The sequence below is a fragment of the Passer montanus genome, unplaced genomic scaffold (genome assembly GCF_014805655.1).
Source record: "Passer montanus isolate IOZ18808 unplaced genomic scaffold, ASM1480565v1 scaffold5, whole genome shotgun sequence".
Classification (NCBI taxonomy): Eukaryota; Metazoa; Chordata; class Aves; order Passeriformes; family Passeridae; genus Passer; species Passer montanus.
In genome coordinates, this window is record NW_024369929.1 from 7,317,942 (window position 1) to 7,343,992 (window position 26,051).

At 43.7% G+C, this 26,051-nt stretch overlaps 1 protein-coding gene across 10 annotated transcripts in view; it reads left to right on the plus strand.

Annotated features, from left to right (window-relative positions):
- Positions 1-26,051, plus strand: part of SEMA6D (semaphorin 6D) — a 129,481-nt gene that overhangs the window by 81,466 nt on the left and 21,964 nt on the right. For 7 of the 10 annotated variants that reach the window (XM_039723516.1, XM_039723520.1, XM_039723518.1 and 4 more), the window contains exon 1: positions 16,851-17,149. The exons of 1 other annotated variant lie outside the window; for it this stretch is intronic. In XM_039723516.1, the coding sequence (XP_039579450.1) occupies positions 17,015-17,149 (135 nt within the window). In that variant the 5' untranslated portion in view covers positions 16,851-17,014. Of the gene's footprint in view, positions 1-16,849; positions 17,150-17,204; positions 17,403-26,051 lie in introns of those variants that run through there. 2 more of the 10 variants (XM_039723517.1, XM_039723521.1) reach the window with 2 other exon arrangements.

Genomic DNA, 26,051 nt, shown 5'->3' on the forward strand with positions numbered 1-26,051 from the left:
AAGACCACAGCACACTCATCGCAGTTTTCTGTTGGAAAGAAATGTGTTTTTCTGGCAGAAGATAAGTGGCTTTAGTTATTACTGGAGTCAAAAGTAAACTGTGTATACCAGTTTGGAGAACAACTTCTAGCAACTGCTTACAGATCTCAGTACTGTAGTCTCACATCTTTGGGGGTTTTTCCCTCATAGAAAGCCACTAGTCTCCACAATGTTTTTCTTGCAGAAAACAAGAATTACTGTTACACTTTGATGCAAGGGGTAAAAAAAAGGTGTTTTCCTCAAACCATTCCCACCAACTTTATCATGAGTGTTAGGAAAACATCTGGACTGAAGCTGCATCTGTCTCTCCAGAAAGCTGTACCTGTGATGCTGCCCCATTGCCTTATTGCTACCCCTCTCCTTGCCCATTCCCACCTGGCATCCCAGTGGGGTCAGGCAGTCAGCTTTGAATTTCTGACTCTCAGCCAAACTCACTCTTAATACTGAACTCACTCTTAATATTTTCAGGTTTGTTGAATTCAGTTGTGAACTTACTAAAGCTCATGACACTGACATTGGCTATCAAAAACAGGGCTGGGACTGTGATGCTGTGATTAAAGTTTTAGGTGAAAATACAAACTCTCTTTAAAACAATGAACTGCCTGCATACAATATTAAATGCCAACCAACCAGACAACTTGTTTTGTTGGCTTCCTATAAAACTGCAGGGCCTTGAGTATAGCAAATATGAGAAAAATAATGATAAAGTATGATACATTTGAGTCTGGCCTTGAAAATCTGCAGTTACTGCAGCTGTGGGTGCCTTACACTAACTACATCCTGTTTATAAACAGCCAGCACAAAAATGTCACTTTTCTGATTTGAAGCCATTTGCTGTAGCCAAATATGCATTTCATGATAACAGAAGTGTCTTAGCCAGTTAGAACTCATTTCTCTCCCCTCAAATAAACAGCAATCAGCTCGCCCATTGGTGGTGGTGGCTCAGTTTGTGTGTGCTGCTCCTGCTCTGAATATGCAGATCTCCCCACTCTCATTAGTTCCTGAAGTGCCTCTGTTCACCCTTCCTGCTGTAGCTGGTGTTTCTGAGCTGTTTGGATGACAATACCACAGCTAAAGACTAAGATAACTTTAAAATGTATATAAAAGTATAAAAACATACTGTCACAAATCAAACTGACTGTTGAATAATACTGAGAAATGCTAAGAAAGAGTGGTAGGAAAACAGCTCTTGCAGATGGAAGAACCTTATCTGTAAGGACTGGATCAGGCAGGATCTTTGTCCCATGCCAGGAAACCTGGTGGGTAGTGTGTTTTCAGGGCTAGGTCTGAGTATGGCACATCTCAGAAATTAAGTTTATTCAATGTATATGCTCTTGCTCTCAATATAATAGTCTGCCATCTCAGCACTGGCTGGTGCTATGTTTTCAATGTTGTTCTAGTTTATTTTATAATAAAAGAGAGTTTGGCAGGCTGCATCGTGTTCCAAATCTTAAATTCCAAAAAATACGTTTTTGTTATTAAGAAACCCCTGAATCAGCAACTCCTTGTATGCTTATACACAAGCTGCATGAGCAGGTTTGTGAAGGGTGTGTACATGCTGATCTTGCAGAGATTTACATCTGAGTGTAACCCATCTCTTCCCCACCTTGCCCAGTAGTCTCAGAAAAGTGGTTGTGAACCCACAATGTCTGTTAACAAGCCCTTACTGTGGTTAAGGCATCACTGCTTTAGTTTTCCCAGCTACCAGTCAAGTGTCAGAAATTGCCCCACGTGTATTCAGCAGAATGGTCTCCAAGACCTCTCCCTGTTTTTCTGCTAGGCTGTTATGGCTTTGAAACTACATGAGGTTTAAATAGTTTAGCAGGTGGTTAAGCTGCCTGCCTGATTTTGCCCAGAGAGCACAGGGAAGAGGCACGTGCTGTGTTCTGCCAGCAGTTACGGGGAGCAATTGGCAGTAAAAAGCAGCTGGGCCTGGAAATGAGCATCAGCACATGGGAGGGAATGTGTGTGCTCAGGCTGAGCTCCTGGGCCTGCCCTGGTGCTGGCAGACTCCTCTGCCCCAGCAGAACCTCAGTGCTGCCCGGCACACTTTGGGAAGTCTTCTCACAGGACTGGAAGCTCTGGTCTCAGTCAGGAAAACTGCTCACTCTGTGTCAGTGGTCCTTGAGTGCATGTTCAAGGCTTAGCCACCTGCATATGGAAGGGAACATCCAGGGAATTTATCTAAGCCTCAAGACATCACACTGGAGCAGCTACCAAAGGCTCACACACCCTGCTCCATCCACACCTTGGTGGGACACAGTGTCTGACAAGCAAGTGGCAAGAAACGGCTTGAGGAAATGGCTGCATCTGCTTTGTTGAGTGAGGATGTGTCTGAGCCCTGAAACCATCTATCACTCAAGTCTTTAATAGGCAAATGTAATTCTGAAAGTTACATTTCTGAATAGGGCCCAGTAAGGAATAGATGGACATTTAGGTACGGTTTAGAGTGAAATCAAACCAAAATATTCAAAGTGCTCTTCACAGGTCCCATGGTGCTGAAAGCAATCACAGTTACACCAATCGATTATGAAGTTTGAAATTGGCCAATCTCCTTGTCTAGTTTAACTTGCAAGGTTTAGTCTATCCTGAACAAAGAAAATCAACAATAAACCAAAGAAAAATCATGGAGAAACATGTATCCAGTGTTTACATTTCCATCTGTTGCACTGGGCTGTGATAAGGGAGAAACTAGAAAAATAGGGATTGTAAAATACAATCTTATCTTGCTACTCCCCTTTTAAGATTGATGAGTTATAAAAGCAATTATCCAGAAATGTTTTTAAAACTTGTCAAATACATTATTTGACAAATATATTAATAAATCATGTATCTAGTAACAAACTGCATGAGCTCTGAAAACTACCTCATCATTTTAAAACAACTTGAAAATCTCATTTCATCCATTGATGAATCACCTGCCCACATTAGCAATAAACTGGCACGAGTAGGACAGAGACATTTTTATCTTTCAAATCATATTAAGTGCATTTCAGGACACTTTGCTAAATTTAAGCAAAGGCAAGAAAAGGCGCATGTGTACGTGTTTTGAGATAGTGGAGGCACACACAAAGATTTGGGGCAATTCTCTACACCTGTGCAAACTGCCACTCTGGTTTCTCTGTAGGGACTCTCATCTGCACAGGGAGTGGTGGAGGTTCACAGCTGAATCTCTCTCAAATGATCCCCAGCCCACCTGCAGCTTCTGAACTGGGAAAAAAACCCACTCAGACCATTAGACACCCAGAATAAGAAGTTACTATAGGTCAAACTTTACATTCTTATCAGCAACTTCAGTCTCAAGCAGTCAGGTAGCTCCATGCAGACAGCTGATGCAAAGAATCTGTGTCACCTCCAGTATAACCCAATGGATATCCTACTAATCCTTAGGAAAGGGCCCTTCCTCCTCCATCCAGGTGGCACACCTCGAGGTTGAGAAGAACATTGCCCTCTCACTCCCCTTCCTCCTGAGGTCTTGTCAACAGCTGAATTTGATAAAAATGAGAAATTTAAAATCCATATTTATTAAACTGTTTGTGTAATTGCAGACGTTCTTGCCCTGCATGTTTAACTGGCAGTGGCTTTCAGACCTGGTGGATGCTTCATGTGGCAACTCTTTTTTGCCTCATACACTGCTCAGGATGCATTGTCCCTAAACTGAGTTGAAATAAAATGAACAGAACCAATCCAGTTCTCCAAGGTTATGGACTCCTGGCTGTGCACTGGACTGTAGGACCAGGTTGCTTTCCCCTGCCAGGGGATGTACATTGTGTGCTTGGTTTGGTGCCTGTGCAGTGTGTACTGAGCTCCTGCTGGCTTCCCAGGCAGTTCCTAAGCTATGGCCAGACCCAGCTTTACCAGGTACCTCTCCAAAAGAAAAGATAAATTCTCAGTTCCTTGCTAAAATATAGCCATTCGTGGTGCATCTCCAAATCATGGTCAGCTCATGCTGCTCCTGTTATCCACTATCAGTAAGCTCATCATACTGTTGTGCTTTTTTCTGCCATGCACTCACTGACAGCTGCAGATGAGATGGCTTCAAGTGTGACGTCTTGATGAGGGAGAAACAGTTCAGAGGGCCAGTGGTTATGACAAAAGTTTCACCTGGAAAAGATTTGGACTAATAAGAAGGGAAAGAGAAAAAGGAAAAAAGAAAGAGTGCTTTTTTCAAAATTAAATACCCAAAAGCATGGCTTTTGGTGAGGAGATGAGTGGGAATCCACTACTTAGTTTCTCAGAAGTTTCTGCAGAATAGAAGTATTGTCTGCTGGATCATTTTCTCCATTTCACAGTCAGAATGCCAGGTCTTAACTGAAAAAGGAACACAAATCTTGAAATCAAGGTACATATTCTCTTGCTTTTTCCTGGGCATTGTTCCAGCTCATCTCTAGCCATTCACAAGAAGCCATACCATACATTAATAGACAACTTGGCCTTGGAATTTACTTTGCAAGTTGTGTTATTGCCTCATAAACACAGATTCTTTAAATTGTCATTAAAATACATCACCATAAAATTACTGAAGCAATAGAAGAAAAAACCTACAGTACTGCTACACCAAATTCTACTTCAAGTATTGTGCTGCTCTTCTGTGAAATTCAGTGTTCTTGCAGGGATCTAAGAACTTTGCCATGTTCTTTCACTCATGTAGGTAGTCCAAAAGAAGCAATCACACCTTTAGCAAAAGTTGATTTAATTTCCATGGGGCTGTGGGCTCCAATCTGCTAGGACCATCTTAACTCTTTTTAGTGCAGCCAGCACTAACTGCTGTTCTTTGCTACTTTTCACCTTAGACAGACATTTATGGCTGAGTAAAGTGGCTGTAATTTATATCTGAGCAAAGCAGGTCTCTTGATTTGGAGCACTTTCCATGGGTGTAAATGACAAGCCCAAGGCAGCAGCAAATCCAGCCCAGGAGATACACTCAGTCCTTTTCAGGGAGCTGGGGAAATGAAACCTTGATTATTGTGATGTGTGCTGGGTGGATGTTGCAGCAGAGGAGAAGTTTGGTTTTGCTGAGCCATTCTGTGCCTCATTTCCCACACCTGGTGTGACAGGGGACACCAGGCAGGGATCCCTGTGCTGCCCCAGGTGGGAGCCTTTCCACAAGACTTCCTGCACCTCACTTGGAGAAGGGCTTTGGGATCCTCCCAGATGTGCAGACACAGATGATGTGAGGATACAATCACTGTGGTTCTCGGTAAATAAACTCTTGGGAAATGGCAGTACCCAATTAGATGGCAATAAAGATTTTGTTGTTTCAGTTTTATGCATGTTTTAAGACAAAATCTGTGATGAACTGCATTGTGTATGCTTGCACCAAAATGAAGAGGATAGCACAGCATATAAATAAGTTTAACATTAGACCAGTATCTTTTTTCAAATTATGACTCACTAACAGAATTTTACAGCAATTTGATTACAATTTTACTGCATGGAGGACTCTTTTGCATCTGTTTTACTGATACCCACCTTTTAAATTTTATTTAATTTGTATTGATTTTTCCTGCACTTTCATAAGCAGGCATCACACATCTGAGCACACACAAAAATGATTACTTAAGTGATGATTTTTAAAAAATGGATGTACATTAGCACATGAATGATTAATTCCCTTTTGTGAGTACAAGCATCCAGGCTATGGCTGAGTAAAATATTGATGGTACAAAGGAAATGAGCTGTTTCTTAATTTAGTTTTGTTCTGGTAATGTGTAACTAATGTTGTTCCCTTCTAGCAGTATGCATTTAGTGACCCTTTTAAATTTTAATACCTGGTGATAGCTAAACTAATAGTTTCATGGGACATATAAGACGAGATTTTGAAAAGATGTAGATAGAGTTTACATGCTTTAATTTGAGACTCTGTAAGACATATAACACAAACAGGTACTACAGAAGAACCTAAATAAAGTCCCCACACACAGGCTGGCATTTCACTAGAGAGAAGAGGCTTTTTTTGTACAAGACACATTGAAAGGTAGAGACTTCATTGTCATATCAGTCTCACAAGGCTGTGGCATATGAATCCCAGTTCATCGAGGCCTGATGCTCTTGTGAGCCACTTGAGAGTGTGGGGATTTCTGAGGCTGGAACAGAACGAGCCTGCAGGACTGCTCTCTCCACCTGACACGTGGGCACCTGTTCACTCTAAGTGTAGGGGGCCTGGAGCACTGGGATTAACCTCTGCTGGACTCCTGCAGCTCCACTCAGAGGTACCTACACTGTGGTTTTTCACTGTTCCACAGCTGTTGAGGTCTTTCTGGAAGTTTTTGCCTCAACTACAGCACCCTGAGGTGCTCTCCCACATATTTGCTACTAAATGCCACAGTGGGGAGAAAGGCACTGAAAGCCAAGCACTGCTCACGTGGTCCTGCCCACACCTTCATTGCAGAGCATGGCAGGCCAGGCTCACCCTCCCAAAATGAAACCTGGTGCCAGTGGAACAGAGGAGGATGGGCTGCAAATCAAATAAAAACCTTTCAAACACTGCATAGATGTGTGTGAGCAGCAAGGTGTGTAAGGACACAGGTTGAGGTAGAGCACAGCTCCAGGCTTTGACATCCTCAGCTGGGAATACAACCTTGTTACTCAAGGTTGGTATCCAGACTGGATTGCTGGCACTGCCTACCCCCTGCCCATCTGCTGGAATGGCACTTTGCCCACAGCGTGGTGACATGCCAGGTTTCATTTGAAGTAGGTGTCTTCTAACAATGGGTTTAGAAAGCAGCCTGTTGAAGACAGCAACTGACACTTCTTTCTTCAGCAGGCTATTTTTGGAGTGGGAACACTTGCTGGCAGCAAGTGCAAAGGGCCTAAATCAGTTTCTGCTAGTCAGCTGCAAAAAAGAAAAATCTCATTTGCTACAGTAACAGAAGGTTTGGGCTAAAAAGTAAAGTGATTGCTTCCATTTGCTCTTGCTGGCCTCACATGGGAATGTTTATTGTGGATACTTAATCCTACTTTACCAAACTGCATGGCAATTTGCAGGTGAGAAGGGAAAAAGAGGAAGAGGAATAGTATTGCTTTTGAGACAAGAAAGGGTGCTGCTTTGTTTAATTTTAAGCCATGATCCTTTGATATTTTCCACTGCTGCAATGGATATTATATGGTAATCCTGCCAGGACATTTTATATGTGAGGAAGAGTTTGAGGGTTGGCTCCCCAGGATGACATTTGAAAAGTACAGTTCACATATTTTTTTTCTTTTGGCATCTGAGAGAACAGAGGGATCTTCACTCAGTCCCAACAAAAAAATCAAGAGGCTTTCTGTCATCAGGTCTGTTTGAAAGGTTTTTGAAGATCCTAGGGAAAACACAGACTTAGTCACTGTCAAAAGTTCATGAAGGGGTGCAGATCAGAGAGCAAGTTAACACATGCAGTTCTGCTGAGTGCCATTCTGGATACAGGAGCCTGAAACGTGGGCAGGGTGTAAAACCACATGGCCTTAAGAGCAGCCCAGATGGCCAGCAACCCCAGGAACACATGCACACGTGCTATCCTGATCCTTCTAGGAAGGATTTGGAATCTAAATTGTCAGCCTGACATCAGTGCCATGACATTACTGATGGGCAGGACTGATAGATGATTCACCTTGCAGAGAGCTCCTCGCTTGGGTCTGTAGTAAGAAGTCATATGGCCCCTTCTGCCATGCCCAAAGCTCATCTGAGCTTGAGTCCTGGCAGTGTGATGTGATGGGAGTCCAGGGCTGACCACGGCCCTGATCTGCTCTCCAAATCCCAGTCAGCTGGCAGAGCAATGGGCAGTCTGCCTTCTCCCCCTTTGCTGTCTCTCTCCCCTGACTCTCCACTCCTTCCTGCCCTGGCAGTGCCTGGCTGGGGGCAGTGCAGGGGGCTGGCCAGGTGGCAGGGAGCCTGCTAAGCCTGTGCCTCACACAGCTGGTCTCCACATATGGAGAGTGTTTCTGCATGGTCTGGCTGCACCTCAGGGGGAGACCTTTCCATCCCTCTCAGCTTTGGTGATGAGCTCTTGGCCTGGTGCACATACATGGGTAATAATGGCAGGGAGAGAAATTACCAGCTAGGCATTCTCTGCCAGCATGCAAAGTACATATGCACAAAATAAACAATCACTGAGATTCTTCTGAACATGGGAAGCTGTTCAGGCAGCATCTGAAGTACTCAGATAAAATATCCAAGTCTGAAACAGCTTTTGATAAGAAAGCTGAGAATAACCTGTAGTAATCTTTGGCCATTGGACAGTGGAGACTTTATTATAAAATTATTTATTTGCTATAACATGGCTGCTAAAATCCTGGCACCCTGTTATGCAACTAATTTAAAAAAAAGTCAAATCTATAAAAGGAGCTGGAAAACTTGACTGGAACAACAAACACTGTTTCTTCCATTTCTTCCCAAGTAGTGAACCACTTTTCATGCCCTCCTCTTCCCCACAAAGACACAGAAGAGAGGAGATCTGTAGCTAACAGCGACAGCAGCTACGACTGCATCACTCCAAGCAGCAGAGGGAACAGAGTGCCTGCAGCAGTCTCTGTGATTTGCCAAGAATGGAGATGTCACAGCTTACACTTTTTTCCAGCTATGTCAGATAATAGTGTTGGCATTCCTACCTGAGCCTGTTTTTCCAAGTCAAGCACCATCCAGAGTATATAACTTGATTATTACTGGTTGTTGCTTTGTTGTCTGTTTTTACAGTGTTAATTCTTCCAGTATTTGATGCAAATAGGAGATTTTGTAGGATAGAATAGGTTCCATGGCTAATTTATATTGCCTTGGATCCAAAGTGCTTTCTACACTTTTGACCCCACGCACCCCCCTCTGCTAGACCAAGCCTCCTCCCTTGACAGCTCCTTTGCATGACTGTTTCCTGCATGAGTTGTCACAGACAATGGTATTTCCCCTGACTCTGTGGAGCTTTGCATCACTCAAGATTAGTGGGCTGACATGCACAGTCATACAAGCAGCTGGCATACTGTGATCAGGGAGACAGTGTGGGGCTGAAATGGGCCACCTATCTCATTGTCACCTACTGTCACCTCAAAGATGAAAATGTGTCATCTTGCATTCTCCAAAGGAAAGCAGTAGGATATGTCCCTGGATCAGTGACTTCTAGACACCATGCACATTTCAAATGTTGAAGGGGGGAAGGAGAAACAGTAACTCCAAAGGATCAAACAATCTGCACTCACTTCTGCCTCTTACTGTAGAGAATAGTAGAACTGAGACTATATAAAGAGAATATATAATATACAGAGAATAGTACTGTGTGTGCTCACATTCCATAAGTAGAAATTTTTCTTCTGCACAAACATGCAAAGTACAGAACAGAAGAAAGGAAAGGTTTCATGGATGGCTCTGTTACAGCTACTCAACAGAAAGGATTTTGCAGCCCACAGCCAGCACACAAGAAGGAACACTGAGGTACATCAAAGCTAGAAGTAATTTTTTTCAAACAAACAGTAATGTTAGACAAGGCTGTAAGTGTCGAAAGACTAATTAAAGGTAATCACCTATGTCTCAAGAACAAAATATCCTAGGCTGAAGTCAGACACTGAGATGTCAAGGGGCACACACTAAGCAGAAACTCAAAAGTAATATGCCAAAGGCAGCAGCTCCTGTCTGTGTGTGTCTGTGTGTGTGTGTGACTGTGTGTGGGCCATGGACTTTATTGTGTGTGTCACAGAGGTAAAAGTAGAGAGTTTGATCATCTTTCTTCTAACCTAGGATAAGAGTCTACCCTCTTGCTGGATAGGAATGCCATGTGGTAAGGCTTTATTTCAGAATTCATTCAGATACAAATTTGCAGCAGTTTGTTTACCTTTCTATTCTTAGTCCTTACTGGTATTAACTATTTTCTAAGCACCCTCCCTACCTCGTCCAAGGATAACATGTGTCTGATCCTTTACAACTGTTTCACTATCACCCAAATGAGGCAGGGTTTTGGCTCCTGAGTCAGTGTTAGGCTGGACAGCTGCTGAGCTGTGACAGCCCAAGGAGCTACCTCAGGCTTGCCCAAGGGGGATTCAGACTGTACTAAATTACATTCTTAGAGACTTATTTAAGGCCCTAATCCTTGGAGTTATATTTGGTGGGACAGTGAAGGAGCAAGGTTTGCGTGTGTCTGTGTGTGTCTGTCTGCACATGCACACATGTCCAATTACTTGTTTTCTGTAATACTAAAACCTCCATGACTATAAAATGTCATGAGCTGCTACCTGTGGACTCACCTTTGTGTAGGATGTGATTGTTTGTGTACGAAGTCAAGCCGATTCATGTTGGATTTTATGGACTCTGGAATGAGTAACATGATACAGATCTATAGATAAACTAATCTGCTGGTATTTATAACCACTGAGCAATTGCTTCATCCCTTTGCAAGTTTTGAGATGTGACAGTTACAGTAGAAAGTAGCTTTAGTGTAGCTCTGAGCCGTTTGAGAACATGTATGATTGGCTGCATTTCTATGGGAATATTTAATTTACCTTAAAGAAAACATCAATCATGTCTTTGGTCATTCTTACTGATAGGGAGTAATTCTTCTTCTTCTTGGTCAAGTCATAAAACACTTAGAATTCTGAGCCCAGTGAAGTAAATAGACAGATAAAATCATCTGCTCTCATCCTACATTATCTTGTAATTTACACATTAAAAAAAACAGTGAAATAATGGAATGTTTGCAGGCCTGTTCCTGTTCTGAAGGTCAGTGGGTCTCCACAGGACAACAGGGACTCATCACACAGAATCAATTACAGGATTAGGTAATCCCCTAAAATGGGACTGAAGAGTGATTTTGTGTAACAGAAGTTGTATACATAATATATAAATAGATAACATTAAGTGTCTTGTCATCTTGTGATTATATGCCATGAACACAGATTTGTTACTAATACATCTTTTCATCTGTCTATGCCTGGAAAAGGCAGCACATTTTACTACTAGTGTAAAGGAAAAGTGTAGGTAAACACTGTGATGGTGAATCTGTACTGAGTAGCAGTATGGCAAATGAAATTTTGGAAATTAAAATTGTAGGCTGTGAGGAAGATCACCTATTAATCTTGGAAGTATGCCATTAAATCTAATTACAGTATTTTGATGATATTACCTTAGATGTTTTGAATTAATTCCCCATCAAGAGCTGGGTGCTGTAATACACCAAACTGAAAAGCTAATAATTGTACAGAAAACGGAGTTTGTTTTGCTTTCAATCATTCCTGCAGACATTTAAAGTGCTGAGGGGAGTGAGCAACACCAGGCTCTATACCTGGACCCAAAGGGCACCACGGCAACGCCTTCAGCTTGGCTTTGGTGTTGCCAGCTCTCTGCCCTGTACAGCTGCCCCTCACTGGGATTATTTTACAATATGATTCTTTTGCAAGAACCAGGAATTAATCATGTTTTATTATTGCAGTGATCTTTGCAAGAACCACTAGCCTGAAAGAGTTGGTTTTTCAAAGTTAAGCCTGATGGGGAGCTTACAGGCAGGAAAGACCAGTTTTACAGGACTGTGCCCAGTTATGGTTATTGCTTGAATCCCTTTTATTGGCTATGACACACAGTCATCCAGGTTTCACTCCAAGCACATTTCATCCAGATTTCACTCTAGGCACATTTCAAGTTGTAAAATACACAGGACAACACTTTGCAAACATTGTGTCTATGTCTCTTCTGTCTTTGCTGACATGGGATTCTCTCCACAGCCTCAGCAGAGGAGGAATTTCTGGCTTTCCACTGTCTCAGGTTCATCTGCACAGGATCCTGCAGGATCCGTGCTGGCTGACCCATGCAGTATACTGACAAACCTTTAAAAAATTATTTGTTTTCCAATTATTTTTATTCATTACTGGCACATCTCCCCTGCCTCCCCAGAGTACAGATGGGGGAATTGGAGAGCCAACACATTGAATTTCGGCCGGACCTTTGCCTGAGAGCAGCTATTAGATTTATCACTTAAATATTCAATATAGAGGTAGTTCTGTGAGCTTCTCAAGGAAAACTGATGTCAAATGATGGTGGGTGGTCATGAATAACAGTGTGAGCACATTTCTTCCACCAGCCAGAAAGCTAAATCACAGGAATGAAAGCACATGCACATGCTGGTCCTTTACAGAGACAGGACAAAGTTGCCAAGTTGGGGTGCACAGCCCAGCATCAGTGTTGGCAAAAAAATTATCACTACACCTTCAAGTGACAGGCATGCAGCCTGAGATTTCTGCACATCCCTCTAAATGAAGAGGAGGATTAGAAAAATATTAAAAAGGGAACAATGATGTTGCTAATGGTTGGACTCAATGATCTTAAAGGTCTTTTCTAACCTAAATGATTCTATGTTAAAGTGAATTCTTGACAATCAGAAATACTTTAAACACTACTCTCCATACAGCACCCAAGAAGATGCTATAAAAAAGTGTTGGAATTGTTTTCTCTCCTCCCTATATTTTGCAAAATGGTAATTGCTTAAAAGCACCTCCTATAATTTTCTGACAGCTGTCAAGGGTGAAAAGAGGGGTCTCCCATCATTTGGAAAATATGAGAAAATTATCTTCTCTCTTTTAAGTGTTATAAAGAACTACCCTCATGTGATACCTTGGATACTATTTACAGGGATACATTTATTACATCTTTTCTTAAACTTACCCCTCTTTAAATAATACTTGACTTATGAACAATTATTTGTCTGTATCAACACAGCACAGGCTTGTTATATTAGCAATTTGCTATTTTTAGCCACTTGGTGTAAATCATGTTCTGAAATGTCTCACTTCTGACTTGCATTGATACTGCTACAAGCTCAGGACTCAAAGAAGGAAAATGGTTGGCTCAGCTTTATTGCTCTGCCAGCCAAACACTGGAATTTTCACCAATATTCCCCCTGGCAACAAGGTTTAGGGTGATTGAACAGGGATATGATTTAAATGCACTTGAGGCAGATTAAAGACCCATCTTCTCGGGATCTAAACCATGGGGAATGAGTGGCTAAAGAAGGGCAACACCTACAGAAAAGGTTCATGGAGATGGGGTGCTAAAGCCAGGAATGGTTGGAATCACTCTAACAGAGGTGAGCAATAGGAAACATGGAATTCTGCATTGTGCAGGCTGACACCATAATGAGTTATCAGTTTCAGCTTATGTGGCTTTAACCCTGTTCTAGTCATGAGCTGTGAGGCATTACAGCTTGATCTTCCTATTTTCTACATTTATGTTCTTAAAAGTCCAAAGGAGAGAATTCTTCACCAATCGATAGAGATAAAAAGCCTGTTTTTCTTGGAAATTGTCCTACATTTATTCACATATTATACATGCCTGCCCTGCCCTGTGCAATGGCTCCCAGGATATTGAGAAGACAAGAAGACACATAAAACCAGAGCTGCATGAAAATAACTTTTCTAGGCTGTTAATACAAACTACTATTATCAGGCAGACAAATGTTTACCCTTTCTATGGGAGCATTACTCATTGAATAGCACCTTAAATTGTCCAACTAATTTTATTCACTCATAATAAATAAATTCTATTCTCTTTTACTATCAAACTTAATTACAGTAAAGGTAAGTCATAACATTGCACTTTGCAATTTAGATTTAAGGATAGTGAATATAAAAACTGCATGTCTACTTCATCAGAAATTATGTATCGATCCATATTAAATTACCTACCCGTTCCTCTATGCAATGCCTTGCAGTAGGCAGATGTCTGTGTGCACTGGCAAAAAGAAGGGAGGAAGGAAATATTTAGCTAAAACAAAATGATTCTTAGGGTATAACATCATCACTTCTTGGCACTGCTGTGATTTGACCATCCCCCCGTAAATGACATTTGCTGTTTTTATGGGAAATGACACAGCTTAAATGAACATGTCCTCAAAATATAAGTTTGATATTTCATTCAGAAACCATTGTGTCTGTGCATTTGCATGCTGAGTCACTGATGGAGCTCTGGCTCAGCCAGGGGTAAATTGTCAATTCCATTTCCCTCAGTACTTGGTATTTCCTAGGGATGTGCCATTTGAGCTAACTTTTCCTGAGCTACCATGATCTGACAGTGGTTTCCCAAACTTGCAAACTGCCCTGCACTGTGCACTGGCACTTCCTCACCAAATCACCATGTGGCTGAAGTGGGGATGTCAGTCAGCACACCTACTTGCTGAAATCAGTTCAGCTTTGGTTATAAACCCAGTGGAGGCATTCAAACAGAATGAAATGTCTGGTTTAAAAACAGTTTAATATTATCCATATTTTAATGAATTAAAAAATCAGTATATTGTTCTAACAGAGGGTGCTTCTGTTACCAGTATGTAAATTTTTAACACTTTGCTTATATTTCCAAATTCACGAACATGTGTTGCTGGAGTCTGTAAAGCACTTAGAGGGTGAAAAGTCCCTTGGACAGTAGGAGTCACCTGTACACCCTACCCATGAGACCAGGTGGGTAAGTGCTCTGTTACCACCTGGGACTTAGGGACAGTCTCATTGAAGTCAGCGCTGGTCCTTGGGCATTCCTGGCTCTTGGGCTGACACTGAGTCCATTTTATTCTGCCTCTGTACTTTCAGATTCTGCTGATGTGTTTCTTTTGCAAATCAATCATTCTAGGGGTAATTAACATTTAAAAGCCAGGTTTCTTTTAATTCCATTAGTATATTTGTGACAAGAAATGTGTTGGCAGAATCCAAAGGTTAAGAGTTACAATGAAGAACAAGTTTTAGGATAAATGAAAGTTAAGGCCTAAAACAGCCTGACAATACCCCATTAATCTGCACACTATTGACACAATAGTGGTCTGTTGTGTCAATGAGGATTTAAGAAGCTTTGCAGCACATGTTACTGATAGTTTATCATATCAATAGGAGCCTGCATATATTTGTGTTTAAAAACCTGTGGCTGTGTAATTCCCTGACTGCACACATATTGTAAATGCACATACTTTAAATCCTTCCATAAAGTGGTTTCTAGCCATGCAGCAAATTTTGAAATGATAATAAACTACCATATTTAGGTGTAGACACAAGATATTAGTCTTGGCTGTACCAAAATCCTCTAAAATGCTGTATTCTAGCTGAAACCCTTTGCCCTACGGGAATGCGATCTGATTCTCAACATTGTGTCACCTGCCTAATTGAAGCAGAAGGAGATTTAAACCATATTAATCTTTCATCCTGATATATGGAAACCTTGAGTCAGCTTGTGGCTCGGAGGTATGGCAGGGAAGAAAGGTCCCTTCCCACAGGCTGCCCTTCTCAGAGCAGAGGGGAGCACAGAGCACAGCCCAAGCAGTGCCAGGGGCTGGGTATCCAACACCCCCACAGCAGGGATAGCAGAACAACATCCAGGAGTAATTTCTACATAGCAGTCACAAAAGGGGTGTATTGAATGAAAATATAAGTGGCTCTTCCAGTACTGCAGTTTTCCTGGCTGGCACTACCATCAGGAGTTCCAAAAGCCAAATCCCACATTTTTAATGCCCTGGTGTGGTAGCTTGCACCTAGGCACCCATCCATACCCACCATAAATCCCCACCACAGTGGCTCTGCTCGGGGTGTCTCACTTCCACTGCAAAGGCCACAGAGCTATTCTGTTTGTGAAACAAATCCTTCTTTTGGAAGCACTTTCAGCTTTGTTCTCCTGAGGCTGTGATTCAATTCCTAACCAAGTGAGTAGTCTCTATCGCGGCATTTTCACGCACTGTGCAAATTTTGATGCTTTTCAGATTAGGGCTGTTCATGAGAAAGAGAAAATAATGTCCTTACACCTTTAACCAGGCAGCAGCTCCTGGGGTGCCACATAGCTGTGCTGTGTTCGCTGTGAGGAAGCCCATAATGATCTTGCCTTTAGCCTGTCACCACTAGGAAACATCAGAGAGAGACAGCCAAGGGGGACTGAGTTGCCAAAAACGTCCTATTCCCATGGCTGGGAGATTTTGTTGGCACCATCTCTAAAGAGAATTTACTATGGGCCAAATCCTGGCGCCCTTACTTAGATGAATCAGTTCTCAAGAGGCAACGCTCCCACTGTGAGTGGTGCGTGCGTAAAAAGCTGCCAGATCAGCCCAAAATGCTGCTTGGGAGCATCAAGTGCTTGTCTTCCAGAGGGGTAGGAGCACTGTGGGAAGCAACCAGCCCAAGGCTTTGCTGTGGAGACAGTGCTCAGCTAAGGGGCAGGAATTTGGGAACTGCGCATGATGAAGGATATATTCCCCAGCAAAAATCTCAGAACTACTTTTACTTGGAATTTTTCTTATTTCACATAAAAAAACCACAGATGAAACAGTTTGGCAAGTAATCCTTTTTTTTTTTTTTCCCTTGCAGGGGCATCGAAAATATTCCATGGTACTTTAAGTCTTAATTAATTTATCTTTCATGTGAAGAAAAATGAATTAGTGACAGCTATTTCCTGGACTTCATTTCTGGGATTAAACCCTTTGTTTCTGGAATATCTGAGGGATTTTGGACAGGCATTTAAAAAGATGTCATTTCAAGGACATCCCCCCAGCACCACACGCAAAGTACTCGTTTGCAAAATCGAGTCTCATTAGCCCGCAAAATTCCATTGCTCGCAATGACTTTTTCTTCCCAAATAGAAATGAAAATTTCTGTCTTAAGAAGCGAAGGTGGCGTCGACGGTGAACAAAACAAATTCTCGATGGCTTCGCCCCATCTGTTTACCCCGGCGGCCTCGGGGCGGGCGGGGCGCGGGCAGGTTTGCCGAGGTGGGCTGGCAGGGCTAGAACTACGGGCGAAGTTTGCGGGGCTCGGCGCAGCCGGCCGGGCGCGGGGCCGGGGCTGGTGCCGGGGCTGGTGCCGGGGCTGGTGCCGGGGCTGGTGCCGGGCCGCGCTCCCGCTGCGGTGAGAGCGGAAAGTTGTCCGCGGTGCTGGCGGGGCGCGGGCCGGGGCCGCCGCGGTGCCGGGCACGGGCGAGAATAAATCCGCTCGCGGGAGGTGGAGGCAGGGGTGGGCTCTGCCGGGCGCGCCTCCCCCGCGCCGCCCCGGCTCCCAGCGCAGCGCCGGGATGGGGCGCCCGGCGGGGGCCGGCGCGGCGGCGCTGCCGAGCGGAGCGGGCGGGAGCCGGCGCCGGCCGCAGACGGGGCAGCCGAAGCGGAGCTGTCGGGTTTATCCCCGGCGAACTCGCCCCGGGGCGCTTGGGGTGAGTTGGGGCTGGCGCCGCGTCGGGAGCCGGGCCGGGCCGGGGCTCGGCGCTGCCGGCGGGGCGGGGAGCCTGGCGAGCCGTGATTTACGGGCTCCCCGGCAGCAGCCGGGCGCTGGGAGGCAGAGGGAGCCGCGTTTCCAGCTCCCCATCAATAATGGATGGAAACAAATACTGGAGTCAGTTCTGAATTATCCCCGTGCCGCGGCAGGGGCAGCTCCGCGCCCGCCCTCCTGTCGAAAACAATGCTCAGGTGCAGAGCGGGGAAACTTTTTTTTTTTTTTCTGGGGGGGTAGGGGCGTTTCATCACTGCAGAAACCGATACAGCTGCTTTCAAGGAGTAATTAGAAAGGGTTTAAAGCCTTCTTTATTATTTATAAGGATGAATGGAAATGAAAGGTCACACAGATATATCTAGGTGGCTATTACGCCTGTATTTTAAAGGGCTGTGGGGTGGTCGTGGAAAGGTTGTTTTTTTTTATGGTTGTTGCGTTTTATCTTGTGAGTTGATGCGTTGGAAAAATTTGTAGTTCCGGTGGAAATCCCACTTGTTAGCATGAATATAGCTTGTCTTAAATTAGTGGGCTTCTGCCAATCTCTCAGTTGTTTCTTACTTCTGGTCAAGATTATGTCTGGAGCACAGGCATTAGCCTGTGAGTAATTTGAGCAAAATTCAGCCCTCACTGTGTAAAGTCATTTGTATTTGTATTTGTGTGTGGCTTAGAATACATTTACTTTTGAGCATAGCAGCAGCAATGATGGTTCATAATGCTCACATATGTGGCACTTGCTGTACAGATGGTATTGTAGCTTATCCATGTACACACACACACACGCTTCACACATAATGTGCAGGAATTACAGCAAACTTCCTCCAGAATACTGTTCAGTGCTCTGTAAATGTGTAGCACTTTTTTTCCCCTGGTTATTTCCTTTGGGGGGAAAAAAGCATGCATCTTTTTTGGAATACCTTTTTGCTTCAAGTTGTTGGTCTTACTAATGTTCCCTAAATATTATTTGAAGAAACAGCTTCCTACTGTCTTAGAGGCATTTACTGCTGGTCTGTTGCTCTCACATACAAATACTTTCACAGAGAATTTTCTGAGGTTCTCTCCTTTTTCCAAGTCCAACAGGAAGCTCATTGTAAAGCTTTGCAATTACTTTTGTGGCAAAAGAGAATAGACGTTTTTTCCTGCTTTATTCACACTATAAAATATTGTGCACCTCTGAAGTCTACTTGAGTTCCTTTCAGTAAATTAAGCTGTATGGAATCATGTTTAATGTTGTAAGTGACGGGCATATTTTGTTATGTTGGCAGATATTGTATAAACATTTACTCTGGCTTAGATAAAAACAAATTGCCAGCTTAGTGCTCTGATTTCTTCTCTATATAATTATGAACTTCAGCAGTTTTTGTGTTAACTAATATAAAGCTCAGGGTTTTTTTAAATCGGGAAGGAAAAGTTTGTAGTAAGAATTTATTAGGATTCTGAATTATGTAGCTCAGATTTGTTTTCAGAAAGGCAGCCAAAAAAGTATGACCCAGAGGCTGTACATTGGTTTATTTAACCAGCTTCTCACTTTCATCTGCACCTTTAGTTACAGTGAACCTTCCTCCCCCATATCCTGCAGTCTTTCACTACCTGCTCTCCTTTATGGTGAGATGCAACAGAGATAACATCATTTTCTAAATGTGCTTTGTGTGATGCAGGAGTGTGTGCCAGGAATACAGCGAGGGCCCTGTCAAAGCTCCACAAACCAGCTGTGTGGCTGCGGGTTTTCCCCCCAGCCTCTCGCGCCCTTTGAGCTGGACCCTCCGAACCTTTCTGGGAATGGCTGAGCTGAGCTGACTTTCAGAGCAGATATTTTAGCCCTAGGAGCCGCCATAACTTTGCTGTCTGTTTAGGAAGAGCATATTTAGATGGAATGCTTAATTATAGATGCAGTGTGCTGGAGGTTGATCTTTGATCCAATCTGTCCTGTCATGAGAGGTGTGTGCAGGAAAAGTCCACTGTGGAAGTTCAGTTCAAAGTGTATGTTAGGCACATTTGTAATGATGTATCTTCTGGTCTTACTACAGTTGATCGCATTCATATTTCAGTTTTGAAATTTTATGGGTTAATTTTTTCAAAACATTAGTGCACTTAACACAGGACTCAGTATCCCCTGAAGTCAGGTATAGCCAGTTAGATGGACAGAACCTGCATGGAAATGTTGAAATGCTCTGTTTGTTTATCCTTCTGAAAAATAAAAAGCAATTTGAAATCTGAAGTCAGGTGGAGATCGGGGGTGGATATGGTCAGTTTTCATCAGGTATAGAAAAGTGGTATGACTGAGACTGTCTCAGGTCTAGTCTTTTTTGGTAAGACAAAGGAAACAGGTACTTCAACAGCTTCTGTGTCTGTATAAGCTTATGTGGAGCCTACTTATGTTGCAGTCTCTGATATTTTTCAAGGCTTAGACTGTGTTTGCTAACTGAACAGAGGAGATGATGGTTGATTACATACTCATATGTTAAACATACCTCTAATTCCAGATTGATAAAATCAGATACCTTTCCACTTGATAAAGTAACAATTTGCTCCACAAGTAATTAAGAAAAGATGGAATAAGGCATATTATTGGCATTGGGTAGTACAAGTTATTTTCAGTCTTAGCAAGTCTGTATGTAATTAAAACAGTTCAAATGTTGCTTTCGTCAAAACTGCTGCTCGAACAGATGATCCCTTCTTATGCATCCGATAAGCTACTGCAGTTACTGTTAAAATCCATCTAAGCCATTTTATTAAGCTGTTATTTGTTCTGTGAATAGCTGCCAGCCTTGAGTTCAAAAGAAAGTGGGTTCTGATTTGTTCCCGTGTCACATGGAAGAGGTGTGCAGTGAGAACAGTGTTGCTGCCCTTTCGATGCTGTTTGTGGAGCTCTGTGTGTTGTCTGCCATAGCCTGCTTTCCCTCGTCGTGGCTTGACAGTAATTACAGTACAGCTAATATCAGAAGTTGGTTCAGTTTATTCAGACAGGACTGTTGAATTGTCCCACTTCCAAAGTCAAATGTTTGTGTCAACCACAGAGATCAAATCTGTAGTGCATATATACAACATATGAGCAGTATTGATTTCCCTAACTTTTCTTTTCCATTTGGCTTTTGTTAACTAACCCAGATTAGCATTTTAACAACCCTGAAGTGAACTTCTGCCATTCTCCCTGCTTGGACAGTGTGTGTAGACCATCCATCATCCTGTCCTTGGCCACAACAGGCTACTGGCTCCGTAACCATTTGGAGCTACACAGAAACCACCCGACTGTGAACAGCACAGCTGGCTACAGCAATTTTTTCTTCCACGCCACTGGCAGCATTGTCTGGCTATGGTAACTAAAGTTAACATCCAGAACGTGAAGTTTCTTTCATTCTGGTGCCCCTGCCCAGCCCCACTGCAGCTCGGTGTGCACACCTGCAGAAGGAAGGGCTGCAAAATAGCTGGGAGGAGTGAGGCAGCCGCTGGACTCTTGCTTTCCAAGGCTCCAGTTTGGAGACAGCAACCTGTTGTTTGGAGTGGGATGCCATTAACTCTGTCCTTACTAGAGAGGGAGCTTGCTGGCTGCGTCCTGTGTGTGCTCAGTGTGCAGACTGGGGTGGGCTTGGGAAGTGCCAGCTACAGAAACAGAACTTGCCACTTTAACTTAGCCACACAAACTGCCAAGGAGCACAGAAAGAAATGGAGAATTTCGGCTGTGTATTTCACACATTCTTGTAGAAGCCTTTTTAGTTCCACAACGGAAACCATGTGATTTCACAGGATCTGTGCCCAGACTCTAATACTTGCTACAGATGCTTTCCTTGGTTTGTTTTGCAGATCTATGAATGCAATAGGAAAGAAGTTGTTACAGGATTTGTTGTTTTAATTCTGATTCATGCTTTGAATGGCAGGTAACCAGCAGGTGAATGTACTTGTGACTCTGTGCTAATTTCACTTGTTGAGATTTTTGCATAATTTAAATAAATTGGCCTAGCATGCCTGTCTGTCATGTGTGAGCCACTGCTTTCTTGCTAGAAGAGAACTTTTGCTTTCAAGAGCAAAGGAGGTCAAGAGGTGTTAGTGGGAAGGGAGGGGTTTGGTGGGAGTGGAGGAGCAAAGAAGTGGTGGTGGAAGAGGAGGAGCAAGGAGCTCAGGCAAGCAAGTGACATTTGTTCTGTCCAGAATGGTTACAAACATTGTAAACGAAATCAGTCCCTGGACAGCTTTGATTTATATTCTCACACAGCAGATTGGCCTTGGTCTGCCTGACCTTGGTAGCATAACAGAGGTCGTATTTGCACACAGAGACTCTCCGTGCAAGAAGATTTGTTGTTGCCGTTACTTTTTTTTTCAACTGTTACATCTAAGAGCCAAATTGCAGCCCGGTTTCTAATTGGATGGGCGCTGGGAAAACGCAGAATGAAAGGGATGGATCCTGTTCCCAGAGTGGATGGTTTAAAAGAAGAGATGGCAGATGGGTACAGTCGGGCAGTGGCCTCTAGAAGCAGGAGAGCCGTGTTGACCTGCATAACCAGCTGAGCTGCGTGGGGACAGGGGGCACCAGGGGGCACACGCGCTTTGGCATCAGAGGCAAAGGGCAGCTTTGAAGAGGGCCTGGGATGAGAATGAGGAGTTAATTGGCAGATGCTTGCTAGGAGGCTCTTCAAGTGTGTGAGGGACAGCAGGGAGGCAAACACAGAGTTGCTCATCTAGAAGGGTAACGAGTGAGTGGTGGGGAGCAGCATCACAGACTGGCTGCCCACCAGCCGCGGGAGTGAAACCTCAGAAGAGATGAGAGCTGATCAGCCGGTCATTCAGCTCAGCTATTACTGCAGCAACAGGCTTTTCTTAATGTGAGCTACAGAGATCATCTTTATTTTACCAAATGGTCATGGCAGCTGGGACTCTGCTGTCTCAAGCAGTGGTAAAGTACCAGCTCACACCTATGTTGGGTAGGGCCTTCCTCAGAGCTTTACTGTGGTGTGAAACAAAAGGTATTTCCCTCAAGTGCTGCTGCCTCTCTTCCCAGGCACTGCTGGTGGGCAGGGATTGCAGCACCAGCACAAAGTGTTGCTGCTATTTCTGTGTCTGTCTATCATGACAGATGCACTTTGGGGTTGAAAGAAAATCTTCATGCTTGTATGTCAAGCCCTTGTTTATGCTGTGCCCCCTTCCCATGTTGTGTGAGCCCCTACATGTCCCATCAGGCTGGATAACCATTGTGTTTTGGGAGACCACAGAGAAGAAAAATGTATATTTAAATAAAAAAAAAAACCCTCCATGTATAGTTATGGCTAAGTATTGAAATTTTAGATGGCACTTGAATGTGGCCCAGCGTGAGGGAGCGTGGCTCTGCCTGTTGGTGTGATGGTAGCCAAAGCAAGAAAGGGCTGTGTAGGCAGTGTGTGTGTTCCCTGGGCAGTGCAGCTCTCAGGATGAAATACCAGAGCACTGCCTGCTGGGTCAGGGCCCGCTGGAAACAACTTAAACCAGCCAACCTGGAAGGCAGGAGGGGCCCTCTGGCTCTTCAACAGTTGTCCAAGAGCCAGCTTTGGCACCCCTTGCAAATATAGCTCTTTTGTGTATTGCCACCTGGGGACGAGTGCTGAAGAGAAGGGAGCAGATAACAGAGGAAAAGCAGTAGTGGGAAAGCTGTCAACAGTGTGTGAACAATGTCCCCAGGTGTCTCATGAAAGGAGTAATAAGGGAGGGGGGAAATAATCTTGCAGAGTTCAATGGTTTCCTTCAATTTGCAAACTTCTCTCTGTGACAGTTTCTTTAACCCAGCACGTGTTTATCAAAGATCAACACCGAAAAGCCAGTAATTTGTTTTTGCTCAGTAAATCATATTTTCTTCATAAAGTAAAAGCTGTGTGGATATTTTTAGCATTATGTAGGATTTTTTCCCTTGATGATAACCTCAGACAAAAATAATCAAATCTCATGCTTTGGGGATTAATCTGATTTCCTGCAAGGGTAGGGATAGAATTTTTTTTTTTGTCTTGCATACCACTATACAGGTTTTACTGTGAGAGTGGATTATGGCTTTTCCTCCCCCTAAAGCATCAGGTTTTCATCTTCACCAAAAACATAACAAACACTGCTCATGGCTGAACAGTGGTCTTCAGCAGCAAGCTGTGCCAGCACAAACCTAAATGTTTGGTGCAGATGGGTAAGAAAAATAGACCTGCAGATGTAAATAGTGTAGGGAGTAGGTATGATTATCTTGTCATGTTGTTACACTGGCTAATGTTCCTAGTGACAACCCAAGGATTTAAGGAAACATTGTAATTGTATTGAGGATCTGGGGAGGCCAATGTGGAAGAGAGAATGGGACAGGCTGTAATAGGAAGCTTTAAAGCCCTAAGTCTCATTCCCTGCTTTGGCACAGATTTCCTTCTGACCTTGATTCAAGCACTTGCAGTCCATGTGTTACTGATTTGAATATTTTTTTTAAAAAATTTTACTTTGAAAGGTCTGATCTGTGACTTCTCTGTGGCTCACAAGTCAAAATGCCAAAGTATTGTGATGCAAATATTTCCCTGTCTTGCAGAGTGAATGTTATCATGAGGCGATGGAGCCCAAGTAGAGCAGAGAGGAGGGAGAGCTGGTGCCCAGCATGGCTGCATGCAGTTGCAAACACTGCCATGGATGGGCTCTGCAGGCTGTCTTTGCTCTGTGGAAAGTGGGCAGTTCTGTGCTGCAGAGTTCCCCAAATCAACACAGGGATGTGCCCAAGCTTGGGACCCAGAGCAGGGAGACCCATGGCTGCACATGTCACCAGTCCTGTCTCCAGCCCCAAACTGGCAACAAAGAGGTGGAGTTTACCTCAATGCATTTGTATCAGTGTAGTAACTTCAGCAGACTGCAGGGCCAGGAATCAGCCAGATCAAATGCTGCGCTAATACATCTGATTTCTAAAGAAATAAATATACATTTTTCACCACTACTCTGTGTTTCTGGTAAGCCAGGTGCCCCCAGGAGCCCCTCAGCACAGGCACCTCTCAAGGCGTGTCCCTGTCCCCCTGACCATCCCCAGGGTCTCACAGCATGAGCACGGTGTTCCCCCCTCCCCTGTGAATATGTATATACATACTTTTACAAATACACACTTGGAGACTACAAAGGCAGCAAATGTGATAATGTGATCCAACTGTTCAGTGCTAGGCTAGAAAGAAGTATTTTTCTGCCATTATGTGAAAATTTAGCGTGACTGGAACAGAGTCTGCATTTGATTAGGCAATTTAAGAAATGGAAGAGACTTCATACTGTAGGGCAGTGCTGCAAAACAATTGCTCAGAACATGTTCTAAAATTGGTTTGCCTTCACCAGATTTCCATGTGTTTCTGCACGACATCTCAAATGAAAGTATGAGCAGTCACGTGGCAAGTGACAACATTTTGGTATTATGGTAAATAAAAGCAGCAGTTTATACAATTACTCCAAATCCTGAGAAGACTTTGAGATAAAGAAAAAAAAACGAACTAAAACCAAGAAAACAAAACTCTCTATTTACTGTAAGCCTGGGAAAGACATTTCATAACACATCCTTTTACTGGCATAGTTAATCTTTAATCCTAACAAGATAATAGTAATTGTTAACTTCAAGCTCAAGGTTCCTCCAGGTTTTCATGCCTGTGCTTTGTACATGTAAGTGATGGTGCCCAGGAAAGGGGCAGAGCACATGCTTTGCATATACAAGTAGGTAACTGGGTGGCCAGCTACCCGATTTGTCCATGCAGAAAAGGAAAGGCTGGTTAAAAACACGTTGTTCCCCAGTCTCTCTAGGCAGTATTCCTGCAGGCAAGGCTGGCTGAGTGTTGCAGTCCTGAGAATGGCATACAGAGAATACCAGCACAGTGTTTAAGATCTCTCACGTGCCTCTTGCCAGTTGAGTCCTCTCCTGTCTCTCCTTTTGCATTTTCCGCAGCCATTTACCTTCTCTCTGAAGTGAGAGCAGTGACATGCAGCAGCCTTTTCCCCAGCAGCAGCAGCTCAAGCCAGCAATGCTCCAGCAAGGCACGGAGATGAGATGCTGGAGGGATGTTTGTAGCAGGGGAGAGTGGTGGGTGGAAAGAAGTGATGCTTTCTGGAGTGAGGTTGACAGCAACATTGTCTGAGGCACAGCCTGTTGAACAGCAGATGTGCCCTTTCCACAGTGCAAATCCCTTTTTTCTCTATCTGCCCTGCTTGTTGGTGCATATTCCTTCCCCCAAACCTCCCATTTCAAAACATCCCATTCACTTCATGCAGTAGGCAAACCCTGACCTCCTGGGCTGCAGCCAGGACTCAAATGGGCAGCACTTATCTCAGGATCTGCAGCCCTGCTCAGGGGGAAGGCTGCTTAGACTGCTTTCTGCAGGGCTGGCAGACAGCAGGCCCGGGGTGCTGCCAGCAGCTCCCCTGGCTGCGGCGTCAGCTGCACTTGAGCAAGTTGTGCCTGAGACCTTCCTTATGTCCTCACCTGCAAGTACTGGTTTATTCCTGTCTCAGAGTTACCTTATCAGATGATGCCTAATCATGCTGAAATGAGTGGCAGTTTTGCTATGTAAATCGTTCTGCAGGCTTCCAGGAAGAACACTGACTTCCTGCACTTACAGCACTGACCCACACTTGGAGCCAACCCTCCTAGAGGGAGGAAAAGTGATACTTTGGTCTAGGTTTTAGGCTTTTGTTTCAGACCAAGGGAGTCAGTTTGGGTGTTACTGAACCTACATCCAAGCCTGTGAGTATATTGGGAAATAATTAGGTCTTTGCCATTATGGTTTAAGGGTTCTCCCTAGTTTTCAGGATAAAAGTATTTTTGGTGTAAAACACATTAATCAAAAGCATCAGACTCCTCTGACAAAACTGGAAGCTGGAGGTGCTCAGGACTTCACCCTGAT